The sequence below is a fragment of the Anser brachyrhynchus genome, assembly GCF_964034855.1.
Source record: "Anser brachyrhynchus genome assembly, chromosome: 2".
In the NCBI taxonomy this organism is placed as follows: Eukaryota; Metazoa; Chordata; class Aves; order Anseriformes; family Anatidae; genus Anser; species Anser brachyrhynchus.
Genome location: NC_137695.1, coordinates 27,832,722 through 27,852,773, shown reverse-complemented (window position 1 = coordinate 27,852,773; position 20,052 = coordinate 27,832,722). Strand labels below are relative to the sequence as shown.

The following is a 20,052-nucleotide window of genomic DNA, read 5'->3' as shown; positions in this document are numbered from 1 at the left end:
ACATAACATATTCGGTCATCTGCATTACGCTGTGTAGCGTAAATTAACTCCACGCATAGGTGGCAGTGACATTTTGCTCACTGGTGAGACGCTGCCCATGTCCTAGGACCATTCTGGTTACGCAGATTTGCTGAAGTTACAACTACTACGGCGTGTAAGGATTTACTACACGTTTAAGACTGGAAAGGGGGAGGGCTGGGGAGAAGGTAACAGATTCCACCGCTACCAAACAGGCTGGCAACGGACACAGACCACGACCTGCCACAGAAATGAAGGAGACAGACCTGGGGAGAGGACAGAGGGAGTGAGGGGTCCTGGAGCACGCAAAGCGCTCCCAGGAAGAGCTGATGCGTGATACCTGATAGCTACAGCTGGGCAACATAAAAAGTGCACTGAGCCCGATTCATTCAGCTGCCCAAGCGGTGGGGGAAGGGGGGAGGTAAGATGGCCACTGCCACTTCAACACGTTCAATAATTTAGCAGACAACCTGACACAGGTTAAGTCAGACCCACCGGCGATCAATTTTATGTTTTAAACTCCGTAGGCCCCTTTTGGCCACGGGGGTTGTTTGTTTGGTTTTCCATCTAAGGGCTCGGTATTAAATATCGCACGGAGGCAGGCGGCGTTATTTGCTTTTAAGCACTTCAAGATGGGATTTTTTTGTTTTGTTTTGGAGGCTGCGTTTGAAAACATTACATAATTTTAACCCTAAGACTTTAAAAAAAAAAGGGGGGGAGGAGGAAGCAAGTCCTTAAGAAAGCGAACCCCGCAGCAGCACAGAGCGCCCGGGGTTTGCTTTGGCACCCATCTGAGCCCCCGGTCGCGACACCTGGGGTCTGCCCGTGCCCCCACACCCACGGCCCCGCTTGGGTGGGGGGGGGACAGTGGGGACAGGGGCTGTCCCCCCCCTCCTAGGGTTGTGGGGTGACATCTGGGCTCTCGCACCCCCCTCCAACGGGAAGGGAGGGTGGGGGGGGGGGGCAGCGGGACGAGGCTCTTTCCCTGTCTCCCCCCCGCGTTACCTCGGTACACCGGGGAGCTGGGGCTGCGCCTCTCCGGGGAGCTGCTCCTCCTGCTGCTGCTGCCGCCGCTGTCGGGCGAGCGCCGCTGCCGGCCCTTCGCCCTGCCCGGCTCCAGCGGCGGCGTGGCGCTGGGAGCCGGGGGGGGGCTGCTGCTGCTGCTGCTGCTGCCGCCACCGCCTCCACCGCGCCCCCCCGGCCCGGTGCCGCTGCCCGCCGAGGCGGAGGGGGAGCGGGTCGGGCTGCGCTGCCCGCCCCGCAGCAGCTGGTAGGGCACGGTGGCTCGGATGGGCTGCAGCAGCCGGCCGGGCCCCGCCGCGCACCCCCCGCCGCCGTTACCGGGGCCGCCCCCGGCCGTGCCGCTGCCGGCGGTGGGGGAGCCGGCGGCGCCGCGCCTCATCCTCTGCGCCGGGGGCTGGTGGTGGGACGGGGGCGTCTGCGAGGAGCTGGACGACGAGGACATGGCGGGGCGGCGGCGGGGGGGGACCGAGGGGGCCCCCCCGAGCCCCGCATGCACCGGCCGCGGGGTGGGGGAGGAGGGAAGGGGGGGGGGGGGGAACGGGACGGGGCTGCACGGGACGGGACGAGCGCTCCGCGGCCCGAGGGAGGCTCCGCGCAGGCTGCCCCCGGCGCTTCCTATCGGCGACGGCGGCTGCTCCCGCGCCGGGCTCCGGCCATCGCTGCCCGCCCCAGCGTCGTGGGCACCGGGGGCGCTGCCGAGCCCCGCGGCCGCTCACATCGTACGGCTCCGGGCGGGAGGGGGTGGGGACGCGTCCGCGGCCAGCTCCTGCCCCCGCCGGCGCCCGGGAGCAACAGCCACCACCATCCGCTCCCCGCGCCGCCCCGCCGCCCAATGGCACCGCGCCGCCCCGCCGCACGGCCGCCACGGGCAGGGGCGGACAGCTCGCGCGCCCATTGGCCGGCGCCGCCGCCACAGCGCCGGCTCCATTGCCCGGCGGAGCCGTCGCTCTTCCCTCTCAGCCAATGGCGGGGCGGGGGGCGGGGCCTGTGGGGGGGAGGCGGTCGGCGGGAAGTGGGATGTGGCGGCGCTGAGGGGAGGCCGGCAGTGGGCGGTGGGGGGGGCGGGGGCTGGAGCTGGAGGGGAGGGGGCCGCTTTCACCGCCGTACCCGTGGGGGTGCAAAGATGGCAGCCCCCGCGGCGTGTAAGGGAAGCACTCGGTGGGCTGCTTGGCAGGGCCCTGGGGGAGCCGGCCTGATTCGAGCTGTGGAGAGCGGAACCGAGCCGAGCCGAGCCGCTGAGCAGCCCTCGGCTCGGGGGGCTCCGCCGCTCCCCACACTTGCAGGAGCAAATCCTAAATTACCTGCAAAAAAGTTTGCTCACATCGAGCCTGTGTGGCTGCCAAGCCCTCACAGCCAGCTTCTGCTGGAAAACGTTCTTCAGGTTCTAATTAAATGTAGTCTCATTCCATGTATGTTTACATGAAATCTTTTTTTTTTTTTTTTCCCCTAACATACACCAAAAAGCACTTTTCAGGGAATTAAGGGGAAAATAAGTCCCACAGCAGCATTCAGGAAAGAGCTTTTGTTCCAGGAGAAAGAGCCCCCACTAGATGAATTGGTAACACAGGACAATGGGACAGAAAGAAAATAAAGATTAAGATGATTAGCTTAATAGCTAGGAAAAAATAAATGGCTATAAGATCAGAAAGATGAGTAGAGTCCATCAAGAGAGCAGCATTTATGTTGAATTTGATGTGAATAGGATGTTAATGGAAGGGAAACGCAGTGAATCTTGCTTCTTGGAGGAAGACAGCCTAGTGCGATGGCCTCTCAGATCTAAAATGAGGGCTTTAAGAGAACAAAAAGGGCATAGAATAGAGGTAGAAATAGAATGGGTGACGATTAAAAAGTTATATTCTACTCTATTTGATACAGCTTTAGAGTCAATCAGTAATTAAGCAATAGTGTCACAGAATTAATGATATCCCATGTACTCTTTTCAATTATATGATACACACTCATCATTGTCTTTACTGCACTAAAGGTTACTACGCCTACTCTCTACTTCCAAAGCTGTCCGTACCTATCCTTATCCTCTGGTAGCCCAGGCACCAGTCGATAGCCCCAGTGCGAAACTGTATTCTAGGAAAATGCATCTATTCATGGGCTGCTAATGAGACTTTGTTTGCACTAGCATCATGTGATGCAGTCACCACGGTTATGTTACAGAAAGGGTAGAAATAATACACCTCACATCCACATGAACGTGTGCTCAGGCAACAGAGCCACTTGTATAAATTAATTTTAAGAAAAGTCAGCAACCATATATTTTTCCATTAGTCCAGTCTTCTGCTAGCACAAGACAACTTTGCTTGTATAACTGCAGCGTGGAGACGTTTCTTTCCCCTAGGATTTTGCACTGTGCTTAATCACAGCTTATGAAGTCTATCTAGTTTATTTTTTCTACTTCACTGCACTGGAATCAAAATGGCTGGGAAGCATTCACCTGTAGAAGCAGTCTGCGCGCACTAGTATTTTAAACAGTAAGCACATTTTTCTATATCTGTAACTTTGTCAGATAACAGTGCTGATACAGTAATGTCTTAGAGACTAAAAATTGTTTAGGATCAACTGAGAAAAAGTACGTCTTTGTTTGACCAGGACAATAACTGGTACATTGCAGTTATTGCCAGCGCTCAGAGTTACACCAGACTAAAGTAAAGATGAACTAGCACAACTCCTGTATTTAGATAGTGTTTAGGCACTATTCTACAACCCCTGCAAATAATTCCATCATGTTCTTCTCCATCAAAACAAATGAGATATTTGAATAGGAAGAACAGATGCATAAAGAGAAGCTAAACATGTGACAAAGAAAATCACACAAACTAAAATAGCCCCTCTCCCAAATCCCCCCAGCAGTAATCAGGCACAGCAGTGTAAAATATCAGTAGTAATTCTTCCTTTCCAGCCAAACCCAGGACGATGCTGTAGCCTTACGGTCCCAGCCCAGTGAACACACAGCCTTCAGGGCAATGGTCCACCAGAGGCACTTCCAGTCAAACTTGCCAAGCCCATCGACAGCTGTACTGGGTAGACTTTGCTCCCCAAAAGTTATTTCCCTCCTTGTCGCTGTCTCAGCTAGAGTTAGCATACATCGTATAACACCACCACACCATACTCCCAGGAATCGTATGTCACATCTAGTTCGGACAAGATGAAGAAAGTGTTATCCTTATTTTAAAGTGATATGCCAACCGCTGGTATTTTCTATTAAGTGTTTGCTCTAGGTTTCATAGTACTTCCCTCAGGGAATACCATTGCTCTGTAATGTTCAGAGAAAGATATAATGGGGAAAGTGAAGTAAAAACTAGGCTCATATCAGAGTCTACATATCTTTCAAAAACACACATTTGCCTTAAATACCTTGAGACACATAAAAAAAAAAAAAGCCACATAAAAAGTGTTTCTTGCTTCTCATTTCCATTTTAAGAAACTACCTTGAAAATTGTGTCAGATCACAAGTGCTTTAGGGAGTTTACACTGGAGGTAACGGGAATGTCTGAAATTAAAGCCTTTTGGGAGGCATGGGCATTCTCAGCGTGGTTGAGAGAGGCATCTTGAAAGCAGTGGAAATTACACGTTACAGCAAGAGCATGGAAGCAAGGGAGTAAACTCAAGGAGCAGGGCAGCTGCAGGCAAGCATGGAGCAAAGCTACACACATCTATCCTAACATTATCAATTAACGGGTTCATCTCTCTAGGGCAGGAACAGGCTTACTTGAGTGCCACGAGCCATAGAAACCAAGAAGGTTTAGGCAGTCACCAGGCACAGCGCAATCCTAATGTTTGTTAGTTTGTCCCTACCTGAAGGTTTTAGAGAGGAAAAACTCTAAAATAAAATAAAATAAAATAAAATAAAAATAATTTAAAAAAACAGCTTGTTTCATTTTTTCATGTCTCTTTTATCTCCCTCTGTCTACGTTTTCTTTGCCACCCTTTGCCCATTCCACTTAGAATCAAGTCCTTTGTGATGGCCGCTGAAGTTTTTGCAGTGTCTAACACAAAACAGCAATGAAAAAGGGTGTGTTTATCTTTACATATTTTCTGATCCACTCCCTACGGTTGACTTATTTCTAATGCATTTACAATTGGGAAAATTACATTTGGGATGAGAAAAACAAGAAGATGAAGTATTTACATCCAAGTGCTGTTCCGGAGGAGACAGTCAGATAACACCAGCTGCAGCAGAGGACTAGAACAAGCCAAGGTGCATCTCTCAAGTGATGAAATTTGGTCCAAAAGAAGCTGCACTTGGGGGCTCCACAACCAGGAATGAGAGCGCCATCTGTAGTCAGGGCTCCGGTGTAAAATACAGCTCCTGGTGCTGCACAGTTCTGCTAAAGGAGGAGTTGCAAGTTTTCCTACAAGTGGGATTCGCTTGTATTTTGGCCCATTTTGCCTTGAAAAAGTTCTTATAGCTAGAGAAAGCCAGGAATTTGCAAAACAAAATGTAGGGAAATTTTTTATTACAAGTTTTTTTTTGTCAGCTGATCTTTGGAGATTGCCTTAGTCAAGCATGTTCCATCTCCTCACAGCTCCAGAATGTTCACTGGCCCAGGTCTATCTCCTCCGATCAGCTGAGCGCTTCTGTCTATAGGCTCCTTGGGACTTACCTTGCAATTGCACCCTTGAATTCTCCAGGGCTGTTGTTACAAAGTCATTATCCCCACTGCTGTTTTTGTTGACGCTTTCCAGAGAAGAAGTTGGCCTTGACAAGTCTGGGTAAAACGCAGACGAACGAGACATGGGACAAGACAAAGAGGGAAAAAAAATAGAAAAAAAAGAAGTAAAGTATTTAGGAATAGGGTAGGAGGGCCAGGAAGTTCAAGCACAGAGAATAAACAGGAGAAGTAAAAAGGAGCAGGAGCAAAAATGGAACAGGTAGATGCAGACAAAACTTCTGTTTCCCAGTTCAGTACCAGACCACTTCTACCTCTTGATGAGCTTCAAGTCTCACACGCTCAGGTTATCTTCCCACAACAAAAGGAACCCCCCTGCTAAGGACTTACCTTTCGTCCCTCACGCTGCAGTCGTGGAGCTGTGCCTTCCAGAGCATCAGCACAACCTTGTTGGCCCCAATTTAGGGCCAAACACATGGTCAAGTGTTAGATTTCCTTTCCTCGTCGTCTTGATTCATGTGGACTCCAAATACTTATGAACTATTTACACTGAGTCATGTTAGTATTTACATATACTAACAACTTAAGAGTATTTCAGGATTAAGTTTAGCATGAAATTTCAGCAAACAGGTATTACAGTGCTGTCTTTTTAGCCAAATGCTATCTGTTGCCATACTTCATTGAGCACACAAGATTGTTGCTGTGAGTAAGGAGTGCATAATGAAGAAGCCAGGAAACTACTGAATAAGAACCATAAGATTTCCCCTTAAGAATATCAAAAAGCATTTTGGATAATTGTCTCTTTTTCCTGTCTGCCGGAAGCTTTATTTGTAATAGTGGATAACTCATTTAAACCAGAACATGCTCATTAACCATTACTTTTTTTATAACAAAATCTTATCTCATTGGGAATCAGACCTGCTGCTTCATCCTCTTCTCATCTTCAGGAAAATAGGCCAACCTCTTGGGACTTCTGAATTATGTATTCCTTGGGCATTCGGTTTAACACATAGGCAAACATCCAACTTGCAGCTAAAATCCTTTGTCTTTCCAGGCTCCTCGTTCATTCTGAAGTTTTTCTTTTTGTCTATTAGTGCAGGTAATTCCATTCAAACTCTTCTTTAGCTCACAAGTCAAACATGTCAGACCATGCCCTGAAAGATGGTGAGTTGCCTCTAGCCTGCCGCCCTGCCCTGTGTTACTGTTCCATGTTCAGTCACTTGACTCCATCACCATCACTTTTCCTCGTTCATCATTTGGGAAAAAATCCAATTTGCACAGTTGGGACTAAGCCCAGCTCCCTTCACCAGCATAGCTGAGGGGTTATGAGGGTTTGTTTTCCCTTTATTCCATTTCCAGGCAGTGTGACGACACTTGAGGCCCTCTGAACACCAAGGTGAAGCCTTATGGTGCCTTAAATTAATGAAACAGTGTAAAATGCTAAATATTGTAATAACCTGAGGTGTCAAAGAGTAATGGATTCTGCTGCCATTTTTTACCTTAATTTCTCTTGCCCATGTCTTACTTGTCAAATACCAATGACCATCTGTAAATAATACAACACTTTATTTTGCAAGAATGTAATGAAAATAATTCTTAGTATTTATAAAGCACCCTCATGCTACATCGTAGGGCCACCTGTGAGGAAACCAATTAGGTACTCTGTACTGCAATAGGGAATGGAAAAGACAGAAAGAGTAGGCAAATACCAGTAGCAAATTGAGTATATTTATATCAGTTATATTTATTTCCAATCATGCCAAAAATGACAAATGAAAGGAAAGGCACCTTTTCGTGTGTGCAGTTACTTTTCTAAGGATGCTAGGAAGGCACAAATGTGCTGTATAGTACTTTGATTTTTATGGCGTTTTACTTTTTAAATGAGTAGTGTCCCCTTAAAAAGCCGTCCTGGTCCATCAAATCAGTTAAAAATGTCGGATAGTACAGTCCCTGGCATCTTCCCATTAAGATTTCTTGATTTGGTCTGTATCTGTTTTGTTGTTGTTGTTATTTGTTATTTATTTATTTATGTTTATTTGAACTGCATTAACCATGAAAGCCCATATCACAACCGTGCCCTAGCTGTTGGGCAGTTTCTAAGTAAGGGTACGTTTTGATAATACTGATTTAAAAAGGAAAATCTGAGGGTTTGGGAACTCCTACCTCCATTTCAGAGAGGTGTCTGGGTTCCTTCTGCCTCTATTTACCCTACTTTGCTTCTGTTCACCAGTGAAGTCTTGTTCACCACCATCTTTCTTCCCAGGTACAACGAACAGGACAGAGCTTTCTCTGGCATCACTTGTCATCACCTTTCCCTTACCAGCCCACAAGGATGCCACTGAGTGACACAGTGCACTCCACAACCACAGCCAGGGAATAGAGATGCTCTCTCGACATCTTCAAAGCAGGAGAATAGTCTCCTGTCGAATAGGTACTGCAGTCTGGTAAGAAGGGTAAGAATAAAATGTATTACAGAGCCAGGCTGCTTAAAGAAATTTAGGCTTTGCTTCTCCACAGGCTGCATACTCTTAATAAATACGTTCCCTTTTGAGAGGTTCTGTGCCCACAACAGGTTATGGGGCCAGAACAGAGGCACGGCACTGAGACAAAATGCTGGAAATAATAATTATTTCCAGGCAAGTAATATATTTGCCCGTGGAACAAATATTTACTTGTAAATGTGGTTTGTTGGTGTGACAGCAGTAAAACAGGCTTTAACAGTTAGCCTAGTGGTAATTTACATACAATAAAAGCACATTTACATAACATTGAAGAATAAACCTGCAAAAACAAGGAAGCATGCAGCTTGCTTAAAAGTGTACTGTTGAGGTGGCATCGTATTTAAGTGAACCATATGATGCATTTCTTTTTTTAACTGCATGTTTCCTTGGGTTGTGGGTCCGTGTCACAGCCTTAATTGCATTTAAAAGCAGGTTTGAGGAGGTGAGTTTCCTTTGTAGCTTTTATATCCCAAACAAAAATAGAATGAAAAACTTAGGCATCATTAAAAGTGAGACAAAAGAAAGGGAACTGCTACAAAGTTTCAGCAGCTGGGATAATCTCCCAAGGGGAGAGGTGGAAACCTTATTCCATGAGTCATTTAATACCAAATAAACAAAGCACTGGAGAATAAATTGTAAGGCGTGATTTTTTTGTTGTTGTTGTTCATTGACAGAGGGAGGGCTAATTGACTTAATAGATCTCCTTTTTTTAGTTCTGTAGTAATAGAAAGCAAGGACAGTGTTATGGTTATAGTTTTTCTTTATTTTTCACTGTCATGTTGCTTCTTGCTGTAATGGTAATATAGTAAAGAGATGAGTCACATTAGCCTCTGCACTGTGAAGTAAAACTTTATTTGCAAGACGGAGCCATCAAGAGTTGCTAAAATTCAGGATCCTTTTAGAAAGTGGCCTCCACTGATGTAGTTACACAGAGTTTTAATCACAATTCAATAAAAAGTTTTGCTGGCCCAGTTATCAGAGGTCCTTATTAAAAGCTATGCTTTAGTGACAGAGCTCTGAGGAAGGCAACTGAGTAAGCTGTGCACGCTGGCACGGCGTGCTCTTGGTCTCCGGTGCAATCCAGTAGACTGATAGAAGGAAACAAATAACCCCTTTGCATCAGTACAATAGCAACATGTCTGTAATCAAACATAATTATGAAATCACTACCAGTCAGAGCTGTTATAGTCTTGCCTGTAATCAAGAACAACATTATTTCAGTATTTATTACTCTCAAGAGTTATCTGAGATTTATGGGCCCTTAGAAAGAAAAATGTTATTTGGCAAATCTATTTATATGTATTATTTGCCCACGAAGAGAGCGTTTTCTTTGAGATATCAGGACAGTTCTAATGAAGTATATGTTCTGTATATTTTCTTCAGATTCTTAATAGCTTTCATGGACATAAACGCAAACACTACTATAAGAATTTTTTTCCAGGATAGTCATGTGCAGACGGACTGGCCAGTCAGGTAGACATGGATCATTTCCCCGATGCTTGAGATATAATGGAACCACCATGGCACTGGTGGGGATATAACTACTACATTCAGATAACAGCTTAGAGCAGTGTCATCATGCAGAAACCAAACTGTTTGATGCAGTTGTTCTGTTATTGTATGCCCAGGATGAAACATCTCAAGGGGAAGACCTTCCCTACGCTACTGAGTTACAGCTTTGGCTTGTCTCTGTTGTGTGAGAGGGAATGTTAAACAAACTAAACAATGTATTTGGAAAAAGAACAATAAGTAAGATAATTCGTTGTATGAAGTGTAGAGAAAGGGAGTAAGAAGTGCAGTTGATCATGAAAGAAGATAGAAGCTGTGTCTCAATTTTGGAAAGGAGAAGGAAAGAAGAAAATGATTTATTTTATTTTATTTTACTTTATTTTATTTTATTTTATTTTATTTTATTTTATTTTATTTTATTTTATTTTATTTTATTTTATTTTATTTTATTTTATTTTATTTTATTTTATTTTATTTTATTTTATTTTACTTTATTTTATTTTATTTTATTTTATTTTATTTTATTTTATTTTATTTTATTTTATTTTATTTTATTTTTTGCCTTCTTAGCTCCCAAAGGGACAGAAGGCAGCTCTGAATTCAGAAATGGGTGTGGGTGGGAAAGCAGTGAAAGAAGATAAAAAATCTTGTTACCTCAAGAAAAGTTACCTCAAAAGGTTTGGAAGCCAATTAATAAACCAACCTCAAAGCTCCCCATGGAAATTGTATATTTTGCTTTCGAGATTACACAAGTGACCTGTAGAGTTGGTTTGGAGGGCACGCAAGCTGACACAGACTACTCCTAAACACAAGTGTCTGAGGTTAAGCGAGTCAGCTCCTCTGTTTGTGTATATGGCGACAGTTCTGCCAAATACTTCTCAGGTACAGAAGCGTTATCAGTGGGAAGGATCTGGACAGCCATGCAAAGATAATCCTCCCCATGATGTGTCAGGCTTCAGAAAGGGTGTGATTATCATTCCAGAGGAGTGTGAGGTGAAGCTATGCCTCCCATTCAGCTGAGCGGTTGTGAGATCCAGAAGGCTTCTGCTCATTGCTTGGTTGCTCCTTCCTTCCTTTGTTTTTTTCCTTTTTTTCTTTCCTTCCTACAAACAATTTATGTTGGTATTAACTTATTTTATCATTAACCTTTAAATGTTCAAAGTGTGAACCAATGCCACAAGGCAGAGTGGTCTTTGGAAAGGGATCTCCAACGAGAACGTCAACAGGGTGCGAGGTGGATGGGAGTTTCCCACCCCAGGTTGCTGGGATGGCTGCTGGCTCTGATTAGCACCTTGCAAAGACCAGCTTCGTCTGGAGACAGGATCTGGTGGCATCTGTCACCAGCCTGACTCAGCTCTGCTAAGCCTGGTGGTGTTTCAGGACTTCTCTACCAGCCACAGCCTGGCACACGCAGAGCTCAGGTCCCCATAAGGGTGACGTGGCACTCCATTTTTCTGCTCGAACAGGTCCTAGGGACGGATGCTGCCTGTTCTCTCACCTGGAGGAAGTAGGACCTCACCTAAGATGAAATCAGGTGTGTGATCCCACAGGTCTCCTGGAGTCTCGTGTCCTGATGTCTGGTGTGCCTTTTTTCTTTTTGGTAGGAAGGATAAGCAAACCAAACACCAGCCAGGAGGGTGGTGATCCTCTAACCACGCTGGGCTGTGCTTATTTCTGGATCATAATCCAGAAAAAAATGTATTTATGTTTGTTTCAGGTTTTGTTCTGGTGTTGTGGGTCCAGTAGCTATAAGGGAGTTAAGCCTGGAACTCATCACACACATACAGAAATACAAAAAAGTAAGGGCAACAAAACTCAAGATTACAAAAAATTACATTTTTTTTAAAAATTACAAATGATTACAAAAACAGAAGGTCAGTCTGATGCTGTTGGGATTTGTTTTGTTTTGTTTTGTTTTGTTTTAATGAATAAACTTCTGTGCAGGAGCCCCTCTCCTCACTGCTGGCGGCCTAAAGGAAGGCACAGGGGCAGCTGCAGCCACCTCTGCATCGGAGATGTGGCTACAAGTATTCAGTCCTGCACAAAAACACCTGGCCAGGCTTAACGAACGCTATTTTCTAGAAGGTTCCTCAAGCTCTGCCAGCAGAGGCATATGTCTTATAAGTGAGAGCATAAAGAGGCAGTTCTCAAAGAGCACGTGGTTTGAGTTACAAAAGCTTTCCTTAAGGGCAGAATTAATTATATATCATACAGATCTATTATATATTCTTTTTATACAATTATAAAGCATTACGGTTAATTAGTTGTGGTACAGGCTCCTGACGCAGAATATGGTTAGTGAATAAACAAAACGCTCAGCCAGCTGCAGTGGTGGTTAACAACTTGCACTTTCATATCACCTTTCACACTGAACTCCCTTGAAGTGATTTATAAATTATGCAATTCAGTGGGCTTGAGCTGCTGGTTTTATACCAAAGTAGAACAAGCTGAATCTGACATGACCTGGGATTGTCACACCTCTAAGAAACTAAATTCAGAATAATCCTCAGCCTTCTTTAATTGAACTGTTTTTCCTGTTTACTGTCATAGTAGCCGAGTGACTGAGTGATTAATCATGATCCTGTTATGTCTGGCATTGTACATACACAGACCGTAAGTACTTCACCATCCCCTCTTCCTGTCCTGATACATGCAGTTCTGACTGGCAGCAGTGGGGATCTGTCTGATATCCAAAAAATCAGGGTGAAATCCCGACCAGATTGGCCAGACAGAGTTGTGTGATACTGCACAAGTTTGGTTTACACACTGTATTTTTACATTATTTCAATGCAATTAAATGGGCTGGCATGACACGGTATTGATGCCGCAAACTATCTGACATTTTAGAACTTAATTCACTTTTTGGCATCACATTATTTAGTGCTGATTCTTACTGCTTTGCATGTGTTGCTACAGGTGTTCGGGGAGAACAGGTGTTTTTGGAAATCTCAGCAATGCTATGTTAGTAGAGCTAAAAATAATAATAAATAGTATTATTTGTTGTGTCATGGGATATAGTACTGCATACTGTACACACCCAAAAAGACAGGTCTTAAAGCTTATAATATTTATAAGAGAAATTGGAGTAACAAACAAGAAGCAAGAATAAAGCTGAGTATTTATATAGTATAGACTAGATTTCTATAATACAAAATGCAGCATACAATATATTTATAAGGCTACAAAAAATAATAATAATAATAAAAATATTTCCCTGATGAAAATGTCCCAGGCCAATACCAAGTCTCAGTTTCCTGAATGCTTCATGAAAGTAGTGGGATTTGGAATAACTTAGAAGGAAGGTTGAGGAGCTTTTTAAATCTATTTTGGGGATAGTTTTCTAGAATAAAGTCTGAAAGAATTGAATGAGAGCACTTCTGAGAGGAAGAGATGCACGGGCATAACTAGCTAAGAACAAAGAACTGCATGATGAAATACAAGATAAGGTTATAAATGAGTGTCCAATGGGTGGCCCTAATTTGTATGGCCCTAATTTGTATTCAGAATTGCAGGAAAGAAGAATGCCAGGAAAGGATACAAAGACAGGCTGATAAAATCATAGCAAGAATTCAGGAAGGTCATCTTGACTTCAGCATGTTAGCCCCAGGGGGAACCAGGTGTGTATAATGAAAAGAGGAGTGAGTACTTGCACTGTAGAGGTGACAGCTGAGTTGATGCAATCACAAGAAATCATCTAAGAAAGCACACAAATAGGATAATAAGAGGTAAAAATAGAGCCTGGTGAGATTTCTGTTGAAAGAGAAAACCTGGATGGAGATCTCCCACTGCTGAAAGGTTAAGGAATTGGCAAGGATTTGGATAAGAAAACAAGAGACAGAGAGTTCAGAGTCACAGTAGGATCAATAACATCACAGACCATGAAGATGGAAGAAGTCCTGAGATTTGGTCACATCTTTAATAGTGACCTCAAAACAGCTGACTGGAGCATATGCAGAAGAAACTGAAAACCTGGGAAACAGTGAAGTTGGCAGGAAGCCATCTGAGGTAATTGCTTCAGGCAACAAGTTATGGTCCTAAAAACTGGAATATCCTATCCAGTAGGAGTGCGAGTTGCCTTCTTTCAAGTGGCAAACTTTCTAAATAAGAGTTCTCATTTACAACTTCCCATCTAGCAGTTTATTAAATTTAAATTTCAGCATTTTATAGCCGTTTTCCATATATACATGTTCACTATGCTAAATAACACCCAAAATATCCCACTTTATTATATGCAAGTGAAGAATTTTAATTAGTGCTAGTTTTGTAGAAGCACTCAAGGATTTGAATAGCTGTGCAAAAGTCTTCCATATGAGCCACAATGCAAAGAATAAATTTAAGATTTATGAGAAGAAAGATCGCATGGGTTTAACTTTTGCAATAGGACTTTAAGTAATTTATCTGGATGCTGTAAAGCACACTGGCCTGACCGCCTTGATCCTTTGATCCCAACACCAGGATGCATTGAATGGGCATCACTGCGACACGCGAGAGCCACGTTAATATGTGTTGCTCATTTTTAAAAGTTTGTAACAGGTAGATGGGCCTTTTGTATTTGTGTACCAGCTTCATTACGTGTGCTGGTAGCCCCACATGGGCTTTCTGAGGCTTTCTTTGTGTGTGGGTAAGCCCTGCTTTGGACAGACCTAGAGCAGCGCTCAGCAGCACAGCTGCATCCCTCGGCTCATGCAGGCTCTGGGAGGCACTGGCCATGAAAACAGCTCCGCAGCCATGAAAATACAAAAATAACCTCCTCCCCCACTGCTTCTCCATGGCACACAGACAGACAGCCAAAGACGAATATTCCCTCTGCATCCAGGGCTAATGCTCTGTTAAATATACAGGGATGAATAAAAAGCATATAAATTCCAGCAGATGAGAAAAAGTGGAAATTCGGCAGCTGAGTCTTTGCTGCTGACTCTTCTGTATTCCTGTGGTTCCTGAAGCCCAAGTGTGGCTGCAACTCACAGAAGGTGGTTGCTTGCAGATGAATGGCTGCTAAAACTTTTTAAAACCCTAGGTCTGAATCAGGCCCCTCTCCACCAGTCTTTTCTTGAAGCAGAGGAAAGGGGCAGGGGGGATGGAAGGATATTTAGTTCTGAAACTAGAGAGAGTTTAGGTAATAATAGCGTTTTAGGAATAACTTCTGAAGATACATGTATTTCAAGCAGTTCCCACCTGCCCCTAAATTATAGCTTGTAGTGAGTGCATCATTCGCCTCAGCAGCTTTACACACTTGGTACAAAAGTACTGGGCTGAGCCTACGTATAAACTAAAATTTAACATGTTTAAAAAAGAAGCATAAATTATAAGTACAGAGCAAGCTGTTCGAAGACGTTTAGGCTTGTCTCAAAACCACCATTTTCTTTTGAGATCTGCAGCAAACTCATGAGCACCCAGCAGCAGCTCCAACAAACATCATCCTCCAACATTCCAGCTTTCATGGGCGTGCTTTAATTAAAAGAACTCAGTAGAACAAGGAAACCTGAATCTGTAGAAGCAAAGCATTTATTATAAAAGTCCACCGTTATTAATTCATTTACATTCAGAGAGAACGGGGAATGTTTGTAGTAATTACGTGATAGACTTTTCAGAAAACCAAGGAAGTTAGTTGTGCCAAATTCTGCTATATATCAGCAGATCGGAAAGAGAAACCTTGATTTTGATTTACTGTTACCCTATATCGAAATAATAATGGTACATCGATAGAATAACAACATAGTAAATGATATAGTGAGCTGATATAATCCATAATTTATCTAAGGAAGAAAATTCTAGAAGAAATTAATTGGATGATGAGAGTCAGAATTACCACTTAAGTTTTATATCCACGTATCTTATTTTCCTCCAGAGACAGAAGGCATATTTGATTTACACAGAAAAATATGTAACTATTTGCACCAATAAAATATGTCAATGGATTTCCTATGAGGCACTTTTTCACACTTTACCAAATCAGTCATAAATGTACTGTATATGGTTTCTTAAAACACATCTTTGGTACTGGTTTCTGTACATTTACACTGCAAGGGTGAAGAACTCTTCCCTAAAGTAGGAATATATAGTATATTTTAAATATATATATAATATATTGCTGATATTATGCAATATTTAATTGTCCTATTGTCATGTTTTTTTTCCATAACTGATGTTTCCTGTCTTTCTCTCTATATGGAGATAATCTTTCATTTGTTATAATACTGCCAATACTGCCCTGCACACAGTGGCCTTGCACAGATTGTCAATGGCAACACAATGTCTTGGTGTAAGTCAGGTCTCTTCACTAGTCTTTTTTCAGTCACCTCCAGTACATGAGGGAGAGTTGTATCAAGTTCCATTTCTTGCCTGTGAAGAAGTCCACCCCCCTGGCCTCACTCCTGTGCTGCCTATCCTGGAATGGTGTGCCAGTCTAGAAATAAGACACTATACAACTACTTTTAGTTATGTTCATGTTCAATCTTCTGAAGAGGTGTAGCGATACAAAAAAATTGCAAAAGGATAGCATGCTTTTGGACAGCATCTCTTGTTTGCATGTGAAGTATTGACTGTTCTTATAGTAGATTCCATGCTACAAATCATTTTATCAATTAATACACAATACTAAGATTTTACATTTCTTAACTATTCCCATTGATGTGGAAGGTAACTGATATTATGCATGAAATTATTTGCTCAAAACATGCATGGCATGTATGGGTTCACACAGTAGGGTCCACAGCTGCAAGCTGAGGTCAGCAGTCCATAGAAACTGTCAAGGTTGTTTTCTAAGGACAACGTTAAGGGGTGAAAGCTTGCTTTTCTAATTTAGGAAAGTCAGACCAAAATTTATTTCTGCAATAAGACACACACTGCAAATATTCTGCCCAGCTTCTTAAGACCAAGATGAAAATTTTCTAATCACTTTCTTTATGAAGTCAGATCTCTTCACAATTTAAAGTCTCACAAATGTATTGGGTAGATCATAAGTACAGAATATACAGATTGTAGGTGAAAAAAATAAACTATGACGGTACATGAACAACACAGTGGAACTGAAAGACTAGCCTGAGCCATGGTTTCAAGGAAATGCACCACTGGCAGGCACGTCCAGCACCCCACGTGCCTGCACAGCAGGAAAGCCCATGCAGAGCAGCTCGCGGCTGGAGGTTCCTCCTCAGCAAGCAAGGAACTGCCCAGGCAGGTGCGTAAGGGAGCACAGCACAGCAGAAAGGACAATTCCTGGAAAGAGCAGGGGGCCAGAAAGGCTTTCTCACAGTGGCAGCATTCACCCAGCAGCTCCTTGCAAGGCAGCAATGGGAATGAACCCAAAATTTCCTTCCTATCCATCTGGCTGTAGCTTTGACACCAATAGGAGCAGCTGCAGGTCACCTGTTATCCACAGAGTGGTTGCTGGCCAAGAAACCTGTGTCACTCCCTTCGGGTTTTAAGTTTTAATTTTCACCTGCTGTGGAAAGATAAAACGAATTCCAGTTCAGCTTGAAGATCCTGCCTGCACAGGTGTGCTGCACGAATACCACTGCAATGTTCAATTTAAAGCTAGGTGAATGCTTTGGATGACTACAGTAATTATCAAAACAACTGGTTTTAGTCCTCCCCACTTTAGTCTGAATCAGATTTGCCAAATAGTTTCTGATGACCTTTTTCCCAGATAAATAAAGCTGGAGGAGGAAAAGGAAAGGCTGAGGTCTCCTTTGATGCAGTACCCAGCACTTGAATGATGTACCACATGGGAGCTCTGTATTCAAGACCTTCCTCTTCATGGCACTATATGAATTCAGATTTTTAATTTCCTACCTAAATTCATCCTCTAATTACCATGTTTTTTCCTGGGTGGCGTCCCCTGTTCTTGCTCACGATACTGGTGCATATTGTGTGTGTAACCAACCACTGCCCAGCGCCTTGCCGCGGCTGCAAGCAGGGCACAGAGAATGCTTGGAGGATCTCGAGGTGACCATGAAGGTGCCCAGCTGCAGGTTCTTCTGCCCTCCTCGGCTGGCGATGGGAGGCAAGAGCCAGTATTTGGTGTGCATTTTGTACAGAAGCGGGATGGAAGAGTTGTCACCCTCCTGTCTCCCGAGGCTGGGAGATCCATACCAACTCCACTGTTTTCTCCATGGGTTGGGAGGGGAATTTAACCGAGGTTCTTGCGTCTCGCTAAAAGACCAACAGCATAGCCATGCAGCTGTTCAGCAGGTGGAACCCGTGACTCCAAACTTTTGTGAAACAAGCCCTTTGATTTCTCCTGTTTTCTAACTACCCCTAAATAAAGCATCAAACTTCCCACACAATGGAAAAACTTATGCAAATTGAGACTTCTTCAGTTTTTCTTTTCATCAAGAAAAATTAAAAACATTCATTGTGAGTCAGTCCAAATAAATTTTAATTTATTTTTAATTTTTCAGTTTGGCAACTGATCAAAAAATCATTAGCACAGTTCTAGCTCCACTGTTATGACTGAATATTTTGTATAAATATAGCAAGCACTCTGCACACTAAAAAGAGCCTGTACAGATTAAAAAAAGGAACAACAACAACAAAACAACTAGGACACAAAAGTACACCTAGGTTATTTCTCTCTCTGTCACTTGTACTATGTCAGTGAAATTAGGCCATCAGTAACATGTTTGTAATCTACAATTTTTAAATTCCCATCCAGTTACACCTATGCCACTCCTTTGTTTTCAGTGGCATTATATAGGATTAACTGCGGAAGGAATTGAGTCCTCGGAGTTAATGAAAATATTGGTGGTGTCGATCAGGAAGGCATAGTCAGAAGCTATAGGTAAAGAGATTTAGATGCTCAACATGGGGCAGTTGTGGCCAGGCTTTGAAGATCCTTATCTGTGGAAGAAAAATGCTGCTGGGTTCTTGCAGTGGCGAAACTGCAAGCTAAAGGCAGGGTAAAGTATACCTGGTAGGCTTCCCTCGGAGGCTCCTGTTTTGTCCTTTCTCTGGAGGCTCTGTCTTCTCAGTCTGGTGCTGCTACATCTTTAATAAGATCAATAATCTTCCCCTGCTTTAGCAGCTTCATGAATTCTGATTAAGCTCCATGGCAGTGGCTGTGTATTAAGAATAATAGGCAAGAAGAAGACTTTAGTGTCTCAATCCATGAGGCATTATAGCTTCTTCTTTAGGCAAACTGCTATTGATTTGATCTTTTTTTTTTCTTTTTTCTTTTTTTTTCCAGTGTGGCCTCTGTAAATAAAGCACAGGCACACAGCACGCTTACTGTACCGCTCCTCTTCCCTACAGACCAATTGTTCCTAATGAAGACTTACTTTAATTGTTCCATGACTACTGACGTGTTTAATTAAAGGCTCACACGGCTAAGTCTTTGGTGAGAAAATATAAGGTGCTCACAAGAATTAATATCGTCAGACATCACAAAGGTACACTCAGAGGCAAAACACTCAAATGATCTCTAGTGCTGCATCTCAACAAAACACCAGTATGTGAGTTTCTGCCTGACATTAAAATTCAATTAAGTATTTTTTTGGAAAAAAAAAAAAAAAGACTACCACTGACAGAGTAAGCCATCTGACCACAGGAAGCTGTGTTGACAAAAATTCATAAAGTAGAAATTGGAAACCCATGCTCTCAAGCTTTCTTGTATTAACAGTTTAATGTCCAACTATGTAATATATAATTTATGAGAACTCTCTAATGTGATCCAGCCTTGCATATTTTGCCAATTATTATTCTTATTTAGAAAGCAGTGAAGACCAAACCACTCTCTCTGATTTCCGAAGCCATTTTTAACCATTTTAAATATATATATTTCTTATGGTAATTTTCCACAGACTCTGCTTTTTGCAAATCCTTACTTTCAGTCCTCACTAATGGGCTCATTTGGGTTTGCTTCTTTGCCACTGTTTTCTTTTTGGAGATGGAGAAGTTTAGGGGAATTAGATGTCTGTGTGTGGGGATGAGGCAGCTGTGCAGGAACATGGACAGAATTATATTGTTGCCTCGTTGTTTTTTATGAAAGCGTCATCTAAATGCAGTTCTGGAATGACTCCTCTTTTCATCTTTTGGGACTTAATCTATGTAAAAACATCCATAAATCCTCTTTCCATCCTTGTAATGTTTTGTTTTCTATACACTTCTATATACTTTGTGTTTTAAAAGTAGATTTCTTTGTCACTTATGGTCCTTCTGTGACTACAGTAGCACCTAAGCACCTTGGTTTAATAGCTTTATGGTTCTTTTTCTGTATTGAAACCCTTTTATTTCAGCTGCTTTTTGTGAAATGGATTATGTGGAAGAGCGCCCTGTAAAACCCCTTTGTAAATGCCATTTTTGTTTTTTAATATCTGCTACTAGTTGTGAGCGTCCATTCCACTGGGAGCCCTCAAGAGATACGATAGATGCCAAAAGCAGCA

General features: G+C 43.1%; 1 protein-coding gene across 4 annotated transcripts in view; it reads right to left on the bottom strand.

Annotated features, from left to right (window-relative positions):
* The window catches only part of GLCCI1 (glucocorticoid induced 1), a gene marked incomplete at its 5' end in the record, with an annotated part of 55,470 nt that extends 53,987 nt beyond the window's left edge, over positions 1 to 1,483 (bottom strand). For all 4 annotated transcript variants that reach the window (XM_080579980.1, XM_080579981.1, XM_080579982.1 and 1 more), the window contains one exon: positions 1,024 to 1,483. In XM_080579980.1, coding sequence (XP_080436106.1) covers positions 1,024 to 1,483 — 460 coding nt within the window. The remainder of the gene's footprint in view (positions 1 to 1,023) is intronic.
* Between the last annotated feature and the right edge of the window lie 18,569 nt (positions 1,484 to 20,052).